The sequence below is a fragment of the Scyliorhinus canicula genome, chromosome 4 (genome assembly GCF_902713615.1).
Source record: "Scyliorhinus canicula chromosome 4, sScyCan1.1, whole genome shotgun sequence".
NCBI classification, from domain to species: Eukaryota; Metazoa; Chordata; class Chondrichthyes; order Carcharhiniformes; family Scyliorhinidae; genus Scyliorhinus; species Scyliorhinus canicula.
In genome coordinates this window covers 229562481-229578571 of record NC_052149.1, presented here as the reverse complement: position 1 = coordinate 229578571, position 16091 = coordinate 229562481, and the positions used below count along the sequence as shown (strand labels likewise).

The 16091-nt window shown below is 45.4% G+C and overlaps 1 protein-coding gene across 1 annotated transcript in view; it reads right to left on the bottom strand.

The window, feature by feature from the left end:
- The window catches only part of mgat4b (alpha-1,3-mannosyl-glycoprotein 4-beta-N-acetylglucosaminyltransferase B), a 366555-nt gene that overhangs the window by 19916 nt on the left and 330548 nt on the right, over window positions 1-16091 (bottom strand). Inside the window, exons 10-11 of the mRNA XM_038796210.1 lie at window positions 12836-12943; window positions 606-799 (exon numbers count right to left, since the gene is read on the bottom strand). Of these exons, the coding sequence (XP_038652138.1) occupies window positions 606-799; window positions 12836-12943 (302 nt within the window). The remainder of the gene's footprint in view (window positions 1-605; window positions 800-12835; window positions 12944-16091) is intronic.

The window sequence follows — 16091 nt, the reverse complement described above, 5'->3', positions numbered from 1 at the left end:
TGGCACACCGCCTTCCTGGTGGACAGTCGGTCAAAGCTCGCCTGTAGTTCTTTCCTCTTTTCCAGCTTCGCTGGGTCCCCATCTTCTTCATAACTCCTATCTACCTCTAACATCTCATCTATTACCCTCTGCCGCTCCAACCTCTCCTCTTTGTCCACCCTGGCCTTAAACAAAATTACCTCACTCCTCACCACCGCCTTTAGAGCCTGAGTTTGCACATTCTTTCCGTGTCTACGTGGGTCTCACCCCCACAACCCAAAGATGTGCAGGTTAGGTGGATTGGCCGCGCTAAATTGCCCTTTAATTGGAAAAATAAATTTGGTATTTTAAATTTATATTTTAAAAAATGAGTTCCGAAGCTCTGTATTTCCTTCGTAAACCTCTCTTTGTCTTTCTCTGCCCCTTTAAGATGTTCCTTTCCACACACTCCCCTCCCCCCTGTGACCAATCACTTGCCTTAATATCTGTGGGAGTCAGTGCAAATTCTGTCCAATGACACTCCTGCAAAGTGCCTTGGGTAATTTTATTATGTTAAAGGTGTTATCTCAATCAAATCTGATGTCGTGTTTCACAGAACATTAGATCTACTTCATAATCCAACCTACCTGTCCACTTTCACAGGTGTAAAAAATCTGAAACGTATAAAATCTCCAGCAACTGGAGTGAAAGCCCAGAAGAAGTCCTCTCCAAGGTAAGCCTTTTCCAGTGTAAAATGCTGGTATGTTTTCAGGCTGGAAGTTACCTCCGCTGGGGGGTTGGAATGTCCTTTGTGCAAGGCATGTTTTCCAAAATCCTTATCCTGGAAAAGACATCAGTGATTTGCTTGATTAACATGCTATGGTAACATATGCAAGACTTTGAGTAACAAAAAAAAATATATATATATATAAGGGAAGGAAAAGTATTTGGATTTACTCTGCCGATCACATAGTCAAAATATCTTAATGTGCTTGGCTGTAATGCACTTTGGGACTTCTCTAGATCCTGAAAGGTGCTATATAAATGCAACTTGTTTATTGTATAGATGTGGTGGTGTTTGATTGAAGGAGGAATGCTTTCTCGGACATGGAAGAAATGACCTGTGTCACTGGAATTGTGGCAAAGGCGCTGATCCAAATGTCCCCTTGAACAGGTTTGTTATATGACCTGAAGCATCGACAACTTCCTAGAATCTCAATTTACTATAAATAACGAGTTCAAATTAAAGCACTAACTGATATTCTATGATGTTGCACGTGGAAAGTTTAAATCAATTGAAGCCTTTTGGTGCAGTGGGTTAGACACCAGGGGGTAGATTGGACCAGGGTAAACATTGATATTCCAGACCCACTTTACAGACACACATACTGACTGCGCTTATTTATAAATTCCTAGGTCCAGATTTATAATGAAAATTTGCCAGCCTCCAATTACACCGTTCCTCCACCTGGTGGTGAACACAGGAATCATATTCAGTTGCTTGGTAGTACAGAACTGGAGTACAGTATTGCTGATAAAGGAGACATACTGTCAAAGCTTTGCATCTTTCACTCCTCAAGACAGACCTTCTGCAAAGCTGATGTTTCATTGAAGCAGGCAAGTGGGGCTTAGCGCATGGCTCTGGCAAAGAGCCAGAACACCATGCAATGGGCTGAATGGCCTCCTCCTGTGGTATTCCAGTTCCATTTTGGGAAAAGATAAACAGTTATATTTGAAAAGTGGGGTCTTCAGTTTGTCAGCTAGCCAGAGATTGAGGTACAACAGGTGTACTATTCATGACTGCAATACAATTTCTCCTACCCTTTGAGCCACACACCATCAACTATGAAACAGTGGATAGCAATCTTCTTCTGTCTCAGAAAGGAGCGGGTTCAAGACCCGCCCCTGAGTTTAAGCACATAATCTTGGCCGGAAGTCACAGATCAGCATTGAGAAAATACTGCGCAGTCAGAGGTTCTGTCTTTCACATTGAGATGCTAAACAAGTTCAGGCTGTACTCTCTTTTTTTTTGCCAGCCTCCAATTTAGAGTACCCAATTCATTTTTTCCAATTAAGGGGCAATTTATCGTGGGCAATCCTCCTACCCTGCACATCTTTGGGTTGTGGGGGCGAAATCCACGCAAACACGGAGAATGTGCAAACTCTACACGGACAGTGACCCAGAGCCGGGATTGAACCTGGGACCTCGGCGCCACGAGGCAGCAATGCTAACCACTGCGCCGCTGTGCCGCTCCCAGGGTGTATTCTCTGGAGCCGATATTCGCCCCTCAACGCACATCACTAAACAGGTTATCTGATTACTTATCACACTGATGTTTGTGGGATCTTCCTGTGTGCAAATTGGGTGTCATGTTTCCTACATTGCAATTGTGCCGACAATTTCAAAACCCCATTAGTGGTTGTCAAGTACTTTGGGATGTTCGGAGGTGGTGAATGGAGCTGTATGATGGCGGGGGGTTCCTTTTTGGTGGATCCTTTATTAGCTATCAAATGTCACTGACCATGTTCAAAGAACAAGTCTGCAATGGATCACATGTTCAACCAAGTTTGTGTTGAACTTCTATGAGGAGCGGTTTCTCTTCCTGCACCAAGTGGTGCACAGCGCAGACCTTCATCTGTTCCCATGACTGTTTTTTCCAGATACACGTCGCTAGTCTGCCGCCAAACGCTTATAGCTTGAGGAGCACCTCACCGCATCAAGCATGGCTGACCAGAAGTCCCCCCCCCCCCCCCCCCCCCCCCCCCCCCCCCCCCTCCCCTCTCGCCATTGGTGTGTGTTAGAAAGATTTTGCAGGTTGATACTCAACCTGTCTGGCTGTATTTTGAACGCACCTTCCTTCATCAAGTCCAGGGGTGGGACTTGAACCTGGAGCTTCTGTCTCGGAGGCAAGGACACCATCCACTGCTGCACAAGACATCCCCCTGTGGGGAATGGTGGATGCAAATTGCTCGGAATCATTTGAAAACTACTGGTGATTGTGTCAGAGACTTTCTGATGGATGGGTTTATTTAGAGGGAGATGATGGCACTGTGGCTACATCACTGGGGTCATCGAATCATACAGTACAGAAGAGGCTCTTCGGCCCATCGAGTCTGCACCGACAAAACTACACTATATCTACACTAATCCCACTTTCCAGCACTTGGCCCATAGCCTTGAATGTTATGACATTTCAAGTGCTCATCCACCCACTTTTTAAAGATTGTGAGCTTTCCTGTCACTTCCACCTTCCCAGACAGTGCATTCCAGGTTCCCACCATTCTCTGGGTGAAAAATTATTTCCTCAAATTCTGTTATTGTCTCTTCAATGAAGGGGAATAGCTGTTCCCTATCCTTCCTGTCCATACCCCCCAATCTTAAACAACTCAAACAGGTGTCCTTCAGGGATCAGTGTTGGGCCCACAATTTACATAGATGATTTGGAGTTTGGGACCAAGAGCAATGTGTCCAAGTTTGCAGACGACATTAAGATGAGTGGTAAAGCAAAAAGTGCAGAGGATATCGGAAGTCTGCAGAGGGATTTGGATAGGTTAAGTGAATGGGCTAGGGTCTGGCAGACGGAATACAATGTTGGCAAATGTGAGGTTATCCATTTTGGTAGGAATAACAGCAAAAGGGATTATTACTTAAATGATAAAATATTAAAACATGCTGCTGTGCGGAGAGACCTGGGTGTGATAGTGCATGAGTCGCAAAAAGTTGGTTTACAGGTGCAGCAGGTGATTAAGAAGGCAAATGGAATGCGAGCCTTGGTGAACTGAGGAGAAGTTTGACCTCCCCCCGGGGAATATGTTTAGGTACCTTCAGGTCAAGGCGTTTGCTAGGCGACAGGTGGAGGGGTTCCCTTTACTGCCCCCGTGGCGGGTAAGGGATAGGGTGCTTTCGGGGGTGTGGGTCGGGGATGGGAAGGTGTCTGACATCTACCAGGTAATGCAGGAGGTGGGGGAGGCGTCGGTAGAGGAGCTGAAGGCTAAGTGGGAGGTGGAGCTGGGGGAGCAGATTGAGGAGGGGACATGGGCGGACGCCCTGGAGAGGGTGAACTCCTCCTCTTCGTGTGCGAGGCTTAGTCTCATCCAGTTTAAGGTGCTGCACCGGGCCCACATGTCCGGATCTAGGATGAGTAGGTTCTTTGGGGGCGAAGACAGGTGCATCAGGTGTTCGGGGAGTCCAGCGAACCATGCCCATATGTTCTGGGCACGCCCGGCACTGGAGGAGTTCTGGAAGGGGGTGGCGAGGACGGTGTCAAGGGTGGTGGGATCCAGGATCAAGCCAGGCTGGGGACTCGCAATATTTGGGGTTGGGGTGGAGCTGGGAGTGCAGGAGGTGAAAGAGGCCGATGTCTTGGCCTTTGCATCCCTAGTAGCCCGGCGGAGGATCTTGCTGCAGTGGAAAGATGTGAGACCTCCGAGTGTGGAGACCTGGATTAATGACATGGCGGGATTCATTAAGTTGGAGAGGGTCAAGTTCGCCCTGAGGGGGTCGGTACAAGGGTTCTTTAGGAGGTGGCAGCCTTTCCTCGACTTTCTGGCTCAACGATAAGGTACTACGTCAGCAGCAGCAGCAACCCGGGGGGGGGGGGTTTAGGGGGATAGTATTTAAGTTAATTTGCTTATTGTTAATTTATTTTGTTGTTTATTGGGGTTGGGGGGGGGGGGGGTTGTTATATGCGTTGTTACGGGTGCCAGGGGTGTTTATTATTATTATTGTTATTGTTCTTCTTGTTTTGTTGATATATATTTTCAAAAAATTATTTTAAAAAAAAGAAGGCGGCAAATGGAATTTTGTCCTTCATTGCTAGAGGGATGGAGTTTAAGACTAGGGAGGTTATGCTGCAATTGTATAAGCTGTTAGTGAGGCCACACCTGGAGTATTGTGTTCAGTTTTGGTCTCCTTACCTGAGAAAGGACGTACTGGTGATGGAGGATGTGCAGAGGATATTCACTAGGTTAATCCCAGAGCTGAAGGGGTTGGATTACGAGGAGAGGTTGAGTAGACTGGGACTGTACTCGTTGGAATTTAGAAGGATGAGGGGCGGGGGGGATCTTACAGAAACATATAAAATTATGAAAGGAATAGATAGGATAGATGTGGGCAGGTTGTTTCCACTGGCGGGTGAAAGCAGAACTAGGGGGCATAGCCTCAAAATAAGGGGAAGTAGATTTAGGACTGAGTTGAGGATGAACTTCTTCACCCAAAGGGTTGTGAATCTATGGAATTCCTTGCCCAGTGAAGCAGTTGAGGCTCCTTCATTAAATGTTTTTAAGATAGAGATAGATAGTTATTTGAAGAATAAAGGGATTAAGGGTTATGGTGTTCAGGCCGGAAAGTGGAGCTGAGTCCACAAAAGATCAGCCATGATCTCATTGAATGGCGGAGCAGGCCCGAGGGATCAGGTCGCCTACTCCTGGTTCTTATGTTAGGTGCCCCCCTCAGCCTTTTCTGCTCTGGAGAAAACAACCCAAGCTTATCCAGCCTCTCTTCATAGCTCAAATGTTCCATCCCAGGTAATATCCTGGTGAATCTCCTCTGCACACCCCCCCCCCCCCCCCGTCAATCACATCCTTCCTATAGTGCGGTGACCAGAACTGTGGCCTAACCAAAGTTTTGTACAGCTCCAACATAACCTCCCTGCTCTTATAATCTATGCCACGACTAATAAAGGCAAGTGACCGCTATGCCTCCTTAACTACCCTATTAACCTGTCCTGCCATCTTCAGGGAGCTATGATCAAGCACCCTAGGATCCTGCTGTTCCTCTGAGTTTCCTAGTGTCCTGCCATACATAGAGTACTCCCTTATCGTGTTACTCCTTCCAAAGTGCATCTCCTTGCAATTTTCAGTGTTAAATTCCATCTACCACTGATCCCCCCATCTGACCTCTATCTTCCTGCAACTCTCACTATTAACCACCCTGCCAATCTTCATGTCTGTAGTGATCTGCCTATGGGCATAGATGGATGCTGTGCAACCTCCAACCAGCAGGTGACGGTGCAGACACACCATGCGGTATCAAGACCATAGTCAGGTGACCAGCTACTCCCATATAAGTGGAGTGAATTGAGGAAAGCTGTAACCAAACTACAGAACATAATAAACTTGCACCATGTAATTGGCAAATGAATTTCATAATAATCACATGCAAGAGGTATTTCATTTTTCTTTGGACAGATAAGGAGGTCACATATAAGAATCGAAGTGGAGACACATCTGGCCATCATCAGTTGGTTGCAGAGGGTAGCAAGACAGACACGTGAATGGTCAGTGGTAGGTGTCAGTAAAGAGACTCCATGATAACGCGCTCTGTAACAGATTGCTATCTTACCACACGAGGCTCATTAAAGATCCTGGTATGGACAAGTCAAAGTGTTTGGTGGATTCCTTTGCAAGGTATAGAAGACCAAACACAACAATGTCTAGTGATCCTGAAGTCCAGACTAATGTTTTGGGGTCATGGGTTCAGATCCCACCATGGCAGCTGGTGGAATTTAAATTAAATTATTAAAAATCTGAAATATAAAGTTGGTCTCAGTGGTGGTGACCATGACAACAACCAGTGAGTGTTATAAAAACCTACCTGGTTCACGAATGTTCTTTAGGGAAGGAAATCGATCGTGATGATACAGGTTGGATTAAATTTGTTTATTGTCACGTGTACAGAGGTACAGTGAAAAGTACCGTCAAGGCAGATCATTCCATACGATAAGGCCATTTGAAAAAAAACAAACTAAACACTGGGTTTATTTCTGGAGGGGTGGAAATGAAAAGTAGAGAAGTTACGCTAAACTTGTGTCAAAGCTTGGTTGCCCACATTCAACAAATTGTGTGCAGCCTGACTGCTGTATTATAGAGTCACTGGAGAAGGTCCAAAATAGATTGACCAGATTATATCTCAACTGTGAGGCCACATTTATAGGTGAATGAACAGGTTGAGTGTCTTTTCACGAGAAAAGATAAAGGTGACCTAATAGAGGTTTTAAAATTGTGAAACATTTTGAGAAAGGGGACAGAGAGATAATGTTTCCCCCTGTGGCTAGAGTAAAACCAGAGAACATCAATATAAGATCATCAATAAGAAATACCAGTAGGGAAATCAGAAGGATTACCGAGAGAGTGGTAAGAATGTGGATCTAACTAGCACACAGAGTAGTTAAGGTGAATAACATCAATACATTTAATGGGAAGGTATGTAAGAGTATGAGGGAGAACAGAATAGAGGATTGTATTCATAGAGTTAGATCAGGAAGGGTGGGATGAGGCTGAAGTGGAGAATAAACAATTGCAGGGACTAGTTCAGGTGAATAGTCTGTTCCCAACCCATAAACTCTTCTGGTGCATGTCTGCGTGGGTTTCCTCCGGGTGCTCCGGCTTCCTCCCACAGTCCAAAGATATGTAGGTTAGGTAGGGTCACAGGGATAGGGTGGAAGGTTGGGCCTAGGTAGGGTCCACTTTCAGAGGATCGGTGCAGACTCAATGGGCCGAATGGCCTTCGTCTCCAATGTAGGGATTCTATGGTTCTACATTCTCATAGTTCACAAGCAACTGCAGTGCCAGCAGGCGGCTGCAGGTGGTGCTGCTGAACTATTAACATCAAATGTGACCCAGTCTCGGTGGCACTGGCTGGATCTTTCAGTCCCTCAGGAAATACCCGCCCGAAGCCAACAGAGTTGGTTGTTCCATCAAACGTTCCGACCCACTCGTAATGATTGACCGGAAAATCCCAGCCACGGTCTGTGCTACAAGTAGCTAGCCTGCTACAGCCGATAATTTATATTATTAATCTGGAGATTGAAACATTTTGATTATGGTGATGTACAGATAGACCGGCATAAACCCCCCTGAATTGCCAGCAAACTGCGTGGTTGCTTCACACGTGAAGACATTCAGCCCATTGAACTTGCTTTGTTGTTCATGTCTACAATTGTTCCACGCTATTTTCCTGACCGGACAGCCAGCCTCTGTCCCTCATCATCATTTTATTGAAACAGACAAAGTACTTAGCCAATTATTCCATTGGTTCAATTTGGTGTTATTGTATTCACTGCTCCCAATGTGTCTCCACTACACTGGGGAGACTAAACGCAGACTGGGTGACTGCTTTGCGAAACACCTTCGCTCAGTCCACAAGCACGACCTAAATCTTCCTGTAACGTGCCTTTTACCTCAGAACCTTGCTGAGTGCCCATGCCTGTCCTCGGCCTGTTGCAATGCTCCAGTGAAGCCCAGTGCGAGCTGGAGAAGCAGCATCTCATCTTCTGGTTGGGCACATTGCAGTCCTCGGGACTCAATATTGAACCTGGCAACTTTAGATTTTGACCTTTCTCCTCCATCTTTAACTCCCTTTTTTAATACCCAGACATCTCCGGCCTCAATACAAACTGCCCCCTCCTCCCTCTCTCACATCAGCCCATCTGTCTTCTGTTCTTAAAGTTGCTACTTTTTGTTGCGATTTCTACATTCTTCCTCCTTTCAGTTCTGATGAAGGGTCCATAGACTCGAAACATTAACTCTGCTTTCTCCTTGGTAGATGCTGACCGACCTGATGAGTTTTTCCAGCATCCTCTGATCTTGTACCAGATTCCAGCATCCGCAGTATTTTTCTTATGCTAAGAGCCTAATGAAGAGCTGTGACCGGCAGTGCTTTGGGCCTAATGTACGAAGGGGATATTAGTTAGACCGACTTGCTCTTCATTGACCATTAGGGTATGATATGGCCTCCTTCAACATCATCATTTTTCTATGATTTTTATGAAACTGTTTCTCCGAGGTGGAGGGTCTGGAACTGGGGCCGTGGTCTCAGGATAATGGGTTGGTCATTTAGAACTATGATGAGGCCAAATTTTATTGTCCAGATAGCAGAAGCTACTCCTAGCCAGGGGAACAGAAACATCCCTATATCAGCTCCCCTCCCTAGGGGATTCACTGGAAAGTATTCACGTTTGCCCAGATTTAGCTTATACCCAAAAAAGGAGCCAAATCTCCTAAGTAGCTTCATTATCTCCTCTACATTGGAGATTGGGTCCGTGATATACAGAGGCAGATCATCTGCATGTAAAGATACTCTATGCTCCCTCCCTCCTTACCCCGTTCTGTGCCCTTCCACCTGGTAGATGACCTCAATGCAATGATCGGAGGCTTGATTGCCAAGACAAATAAAGTGGAGACAATGGACAACCCTGCCTTGTAACCCTGTTCAATTGGAAATAACCCAAACTCAGGGCATTCGTACTTACACTCGAGTAGGAGCCTGTACAGGAGCCAAATCCATAATATACATTTTGGCCCAAATTCAGACCTTCCAAGAATTTCTAATAGGTACCCCCACTAAATCCTATAAAATACTTTTTCAGCATCCATTGAAATAATCACCTCTGGTTCGGGCACTGAGCAACAACATATAACAATTGCCGCATGTTGGCTGATCACTGCTGGCTCTTAACAAAACGAGTTGCCTCCTCCTGGAAGGCAGGGCTCCAAACCATTGTCATCACCTTTGCCAATAACTTAGCATCAGTGTTCAACAACAAAATGGGTCGGAATGACCCACACTCCGCAGGATCCTTATCCTTCTTCAGTATCAGGGAAATCAATGCATGCGCCAACGTGGCTGGAAACACCCCTCGGGACAAGGAATTATTGAACATTTCCAGCAAGTGGGGTCAACTGACTCGCGAACAGTTTATAGAATTCGATAGGGAACCCATCCAGACCCGGAGCTTTACCCAACTGCATTAATCTGAAACACTCAAAACCTCCTCCAGTCTCTTCTCTCCTACTCCACCACCGGGAAGGACAGCCCATCCAAAAACTGTCTCTTTGGAGGCTCTGACTTATATTGCTCTTGATAAAAGATCTCAAACGCCGCATTAACCTTCCATGGGGCGGAAACCAACTCACTTATCTCCACTATGTGCCAAGAATCAAACTCCTGCCTTAGCTGGTCCACCAAAAGATGACTGGACTTCTCCCCCTATTCGTAGAAGGTCCTCCTTGAGCGTCGCAACTGACTAACTGCCTTGCCAGTTGACAACACCTCAAAGTCCACCTGCAGTTTCTTCCTGCTCGCCAACAACTCTAGAAGTTACCGTGAAAATCTCTTCTATAAAGACCAATATTGTCTTCGCTACCCTTGATGGATTCAAGAGTCTTGGGACTTGATCTATCCAACCTTGGACCCAAACGCAATTGAAGTCTCCCATCTGAATTAGTTGATGTGAATCCAGATCCGGAGTAGAAAGTCAGCACATTATTGATAGATGCCACATCAGCCCAGTTCAGTGCATACACGTTAACCAGGACCACCGACATGTCCGCCAATGAGCCACTCATGATTACATACCTTGCACAGGGTCCACCAATATTTTAGCAGCTGAAAACGACACCTTCTTGTTGATCAACACTACAGACCCCAAGGCCCTACCATCAAAACCCAAATAATATACCAGTTCCACCCAGCCCTTCCGTAACGTTGTTTGGGATTTGATCCACAAATGGGTCTCTTGTAAAAACACAACAGCTTTCAAAATTCTCAGGTACGCAAACACCTGTGACCTTTTTACTGGGCCGTTTAATCCTCTTATAGTCCAAGTTATCAATCGGACAGGAGGCATCTAACCCATCCCACAAACAACCCCAAAATACAAACATGCCCGGAAAAACCCCCCAGCAAATTTCCATAATCGCATGCCCTCACCCATAATACCAAATTCCTGCAGTAAATATACACACAAATACACCTAACAATTAGTTTTGTCCCCAGTCTATGCTTCTTTACAAACTCATCCACATCATCCGGTGCTTCAAAGTCATGGTCTCTCTCTTTAAAAGTAATTTGAAGACGTGCTGGGTAGACACACCGAATCGCACATTACTTTTGTACAACGCGGCCTTGGCCTTCCTTGTTGAACGCTGCACGCTTTCTAGCCAGTTCTGTTCTCACGTCTTGATATATCCTGATGGTGTGGCCCTCCCATCAATGGTCTTGATGGTCCTTCGCCCACCTCAGGACCCATTCCTGGTTTTGTTACCTGTGACATCTGACGCCGATCGCCTGTGGTAGTCCCCCAGATCAGGGCTTCTGCCTTAGCGACTGATGGGCCCTGTCCAATTCGGGAGGGGATGGCAATCCCCCCTCCTCCACCATCTTCCCAAACATCTTGGACATATAGCCCATAGGATTTGGGTCCTCCAGACACTCCAGCTGTCCAACAATTCTTAATTTTGCCGCCTGGAGCGGTTTTCCAGATTGTCCACCTTGCCTTCAACACCTAATGCCCTTCAGCCAGCAAAGCCATCTCAGCAAAACAATCCGGTCACTCTGGGCTGAGGGTGCCACCTGCACCCTTTGTATCACAGTGCCTTGCTCTTTTACCTTCCGATCGGTCTTCTCCAAGGCTGCACGCATGGGGCTAGAGTCCCTTCCAATGCCGTACACCAAGGTCCTCAGAGACCACCCACTGCTGCTTCTTGAATTCATCTGCCAGGAAGCTTGTCAGTATCCCGGCTGTCCACGGAGAGGCCAAGGTTACAGCAGCAGCCTCTGCCATTTTTTCCACTAATAATGCTCGAGGGGCTTGAGTCCGACGATGATTCTTTGCTCGTCTGCTGCCTTGTATTATACTTGTTGGGCGTAACTTTTACGTGGGGACCTTAGCCCATCGAACGACTCAAATATCCCCCCAAACGTTGCCTGTAAACTGGGCGAAAACAGGCCAAAAGTAAAGTACCCTGGTGGGTGCCACCGTGCGTGTGACTGCTCACTGCATGCCACCATCCATCTTCAAGATCATGACAGGTTTGATAGGATAGAGGCAGAGAAGAGGATTTGCAATTTTAGGGGAAGACTAAGAGAGGTAATAAACATAAGATATTCTCTAATAAATCCAATCAGGGTTTCAGAAGAAATGTCTAGACCAGGGGTGGGCAAACTACGGCCCGCGGGCCGCATGTGGCCCGCCAAAGGTCTTTATGCGGCCCACCAAGTCATTAAAAAAAATTTATTAAATTTTTTTAAATTTAAAAAAAAAAAAAAATTTTTTTTTAAGGTTAATGGGTGGGGGGCTGTTGGGTTACTTACTGGCATAGAGTGGATACGTTGACTTGAGTAGGGTGATCATTGCTCGGCACAACGTCGAGGGCCGAAGGGCCTGTTCTGTGCTGCACTGTTCTATGTTCTATATGAGGCGCCCAGAATCATAACCGGGTGAAGTAATTATTTTACTTAATATACTATGCGGCCCTTTAAAATTGTGAATTTCTGAATGTGGCCCTTGCACGGAAAAGTTTGCCCACCCCTGGTCTAGACCCAGAGAGTGATGGGAATATGGAACTCACTACCACAGGGAGTAGTTGAGGCTGATAGCATAGATGAAATTAAGGTGAGGCCGTATAGCTACATGAGAGAGAAATAAAAGGGTATATTGATAGGATTAGTTGAAGAGTGGGTGGGAAGAGATATGCCTGCAGCATAAACACTAGCATGAAACTGCTGTGCTCTGTGTTTGCGTGGGCTTCGTCCCTACAACCCAAAGATGCGTAGGGTAGGTGAATCGGCTATGCTAAATTGCCCCTTAATTGGAAAAAATTAATTGGGTACTCTAAATTTATTTTTAAAAATGAAACTGCTGTTCTGAATGGCCAGATCCTGTGCTGTAAATTCTACATAACTCGATGTTAGGATTATAGAATCAGGGGAGTAAAGTGGGAGTTAAGATACACATCCACCATGGTTTAAATGAATGACAGAAAAGGCTGGAGAGGCGGAATGGCCTCCTGCTGTTGCTGCATTTTATTTTCCACCTTCTCCAACATTAGACATGTTACTGAACTTGGAAGTGGAGTTTCTGTCTGCTCAGCTTACTTTTAGTTTCTGGATCTTTCCGGCTAGCGAGGAGTGCGTTCCTACATGCTGGAAGAGGGACGGCTTGAAACGGATCCGGAGGTTTGCCTTCTGCCGATCACAGTGCTTCTAGAAAGAGGGGGGGAGAGACAAAGACATTTGGTCGTGATTGCACTATAGATATTTGCAGGATGACCAAGACAATCATTGAGCCACAAGATTTTTGCAATCAAGTTAAAACAGAATAAATATCATAGATCTAAAGTTGGAATGTATTCATCTAAATAAAATCCAAAGTGGAAATTGTAGACTTTTTTCCCAGTCCTCCTTGGATATGGGAATGGTGTCAAAAAGTCAGGAGGAGGGCTTAATCCACAACTAAGATAATAATATAATAATAATCTTCATTAGTGTCACAAGTAGGCTTATATTAACACTGCAATTAAGTTAGTGAAAAGCCCCTAGTCACCACACTCCTGCGCCTGTCCGGGCTCCCACCTAACAAGCACGTCTTTCGGTACTTGCGGGAGGAAATCGGAGCATCCGGAGGAAACCCACGCAGACACAAGGAGAACGTGCAGATTCTGCACAGACAGTGATCCAAGCCGGTAATTGAACCTACCGCTGTGAAGCAACAGTGCTACTAATCAGCCTAATATTGGTCAAGGGTAAATGTTTAGGGTTAACAATCTGGGATAAAATAAATTGGGTGTTTAGAAAGATGCAGGCTAATAAACAAAACAATAAATGTGCCAGCTCTCTTAAGAAGCTACCATTCAGTCCCATTCCCCCGTTCCTTCCCCACAAACCTGTAGAGGAGGGTATTATGAGTAGAGCATATGACTCCAGTTCCACTGGCTCAGTTAGTAAACACATTGCCTAAAGGCAGAGTAACATTCCTCTGATTTTCTCTTGCCCCCCAACATGGTCAGACAATCTTGTTACTCACCACATTGGGGAAATGGTTGTCAGGTGCTGTTGAAACTCAAGGTACTTTTACCTTTTTAAGTGATTGCACCTTGGTGAGAATCATATGTGTATGTTTAGTAAGCATTTGAATCCGTTTTGAAAATTCACGTGAAAATCTCACTCTGTACAGTGAGAAAGGAAAGGAAGATTGGTTTCTGCAGCCCATAATCTCGATTCAGATACACAGAAGATGGAATATAAAATTCTAATGGGATGAGGAAGACTTATCAAAAAATGCAAAGGGGAGAGTTCTATTCAGCACTGATTAAAAATCTACATTTCGGAGCTGGAGATGCGACTGGAGTCACTGCGGAGCATCCACAAAGATGAGATCATCTTTTTTTTTTTTTTTTTTTAATTTTTTTATTGGAATTTTTTGCAGAAAATATAACAAAAAGTATAGCAAAAAGCAGTAATATGCAACTAACAGCCCCATAACACCCACAATTCCCCCCATACCGTAACATCACATGTATCACATTCCCCCCCCCCCCCAAACAAGAGAACTTAACCATAAATTAAAATGAGATAAATCAAATTTAAATAAAATAAGCCAACATAATCAGGGAAGGGGAGCCTCCCAATTCCCTCCTCCTGATCTCCCGGGTGCACTACAAATACCTCGCTCTTTCCTAAGTTCAGCTTATAGCCCGAGAAGCCCCCAAATAAAGATGAGATCATCATGGATAGCATGTACAGTGAGGTGGTCACACCACAGGGAAATCTGTTTATCCCAGCCTTAAATATATTCCATAATGGCGTGTGGAAATCATCACTACACATTCTGAACGAACTTCGTCCAGGTCGGGGGGGGTGTGTATGGTCAAGATCGCGGCAGGCGTAGTGAGTTGGGTGATACACGATCGGCTCAACGCCCAGCACAAAACACATTTTGGACCTCACTCGAGATGCAACAGGATCAACCCTGGGTGCAACGTGGTGGTAAAATCACGTTCCATAGCTCTTACTTTTAAATGTGGAGTTGTCCTATACCCTTTTCCTTCCCTTGTCCCTTTTTTATTGTATGTATGCAACAAGGATGGACCTTGTGAAACCCCTTTCCCATGCTTTGTGTGTGCACAAAATCAACAACAATCTTGCTTTACCTTAACTCGAGGTTGCATTGGGTTTATTATTAAAGGATTGGAACACTCTGAACTGAAGGGTTGGGAAAAATACCACTTATAAAAAATACAACACCCCACAAAGAATATTCTGGTAATGATCAGATAATCTGTAGGTGATGTTGGGCGAGGGAAAGGTATCAGTGCAAGGTATCAATGGAAACTCACTTGCTTTTCTTTGCAGTAATACCATGGAATCTTTTACGACCATCCGTGGGAGTCAGCACCTCCGGCAGTGACATCCTGCCCTCAGTAGCATATTTTGAATGTCTGCCTGGATCATTTGGACATAATCATGAGGTCACTGGAGTGGGAACTGAACCCACCTCTCTGCCTCAGAGGTGCAAGTATCATCAAGCCATGGCAGACACTAATGTGGTAATATAGTATGCAACATTCTAAAGCTTGAAAAAACTCCCCAAAGAATTAAGGTCTAACCATTAATGGCAAGGCTTTAGATGCGTGCTGAGTATGGATGAACAGAATGGTCTGCATCAGCTCTAACTATTTTCACAAATTGTGTACACAGGCTTTATACCAGTGTGACAGGTACTAAACATGCCTATATTAATAAATTCTCTCAGGTAACCCTCTTTACGCCTCTCCCCCATCTGAACCCCCCACATACATCCCTTATTGGGTAGAGCCCCTCGGGTATCAGCCGCCTCTAGCTACCAGGGCAGCATGATGACAGTGGTTAGCACTGTTGCCAGGGACACGGGTTCAACTCTGGCCTTGGTTGACTATCTGTGTGGAGTTTACACATTCTCCCCAAGTCTGTGTGGGTTTCCTCCCACAGTCCAAAGATATACAGGTTAGGTGGATTGGCCATGCTAAAATTGCCCCTTAATGTCCAAAGGTTAGGTGGTTATGGGGAGTGGACCTTGGTTAGGAGGTTCTTTTGGAGGGTCAGTGCAGACATGATGGGCTGAATGGCCTCCTTCTGCACTTCAGGGATTCTATCATTCTTCATGCACGAGGTTAGACAGAGTTTGGCAGGCTGTTTGATTATGTGGGAGGAAATCACAAGCGCATGTTGTCCCGCCCTGGGCTGTAACACTTACCAACTGAGATAGGAGCAAAACGGAATCTAAATGCTCCACTCATTAGTTCAAACACTAAGCAGTGTAATCCCAATCCTCTTTATTAACTCGTGATTTCAAATAGTATTGAAAACATGGCTC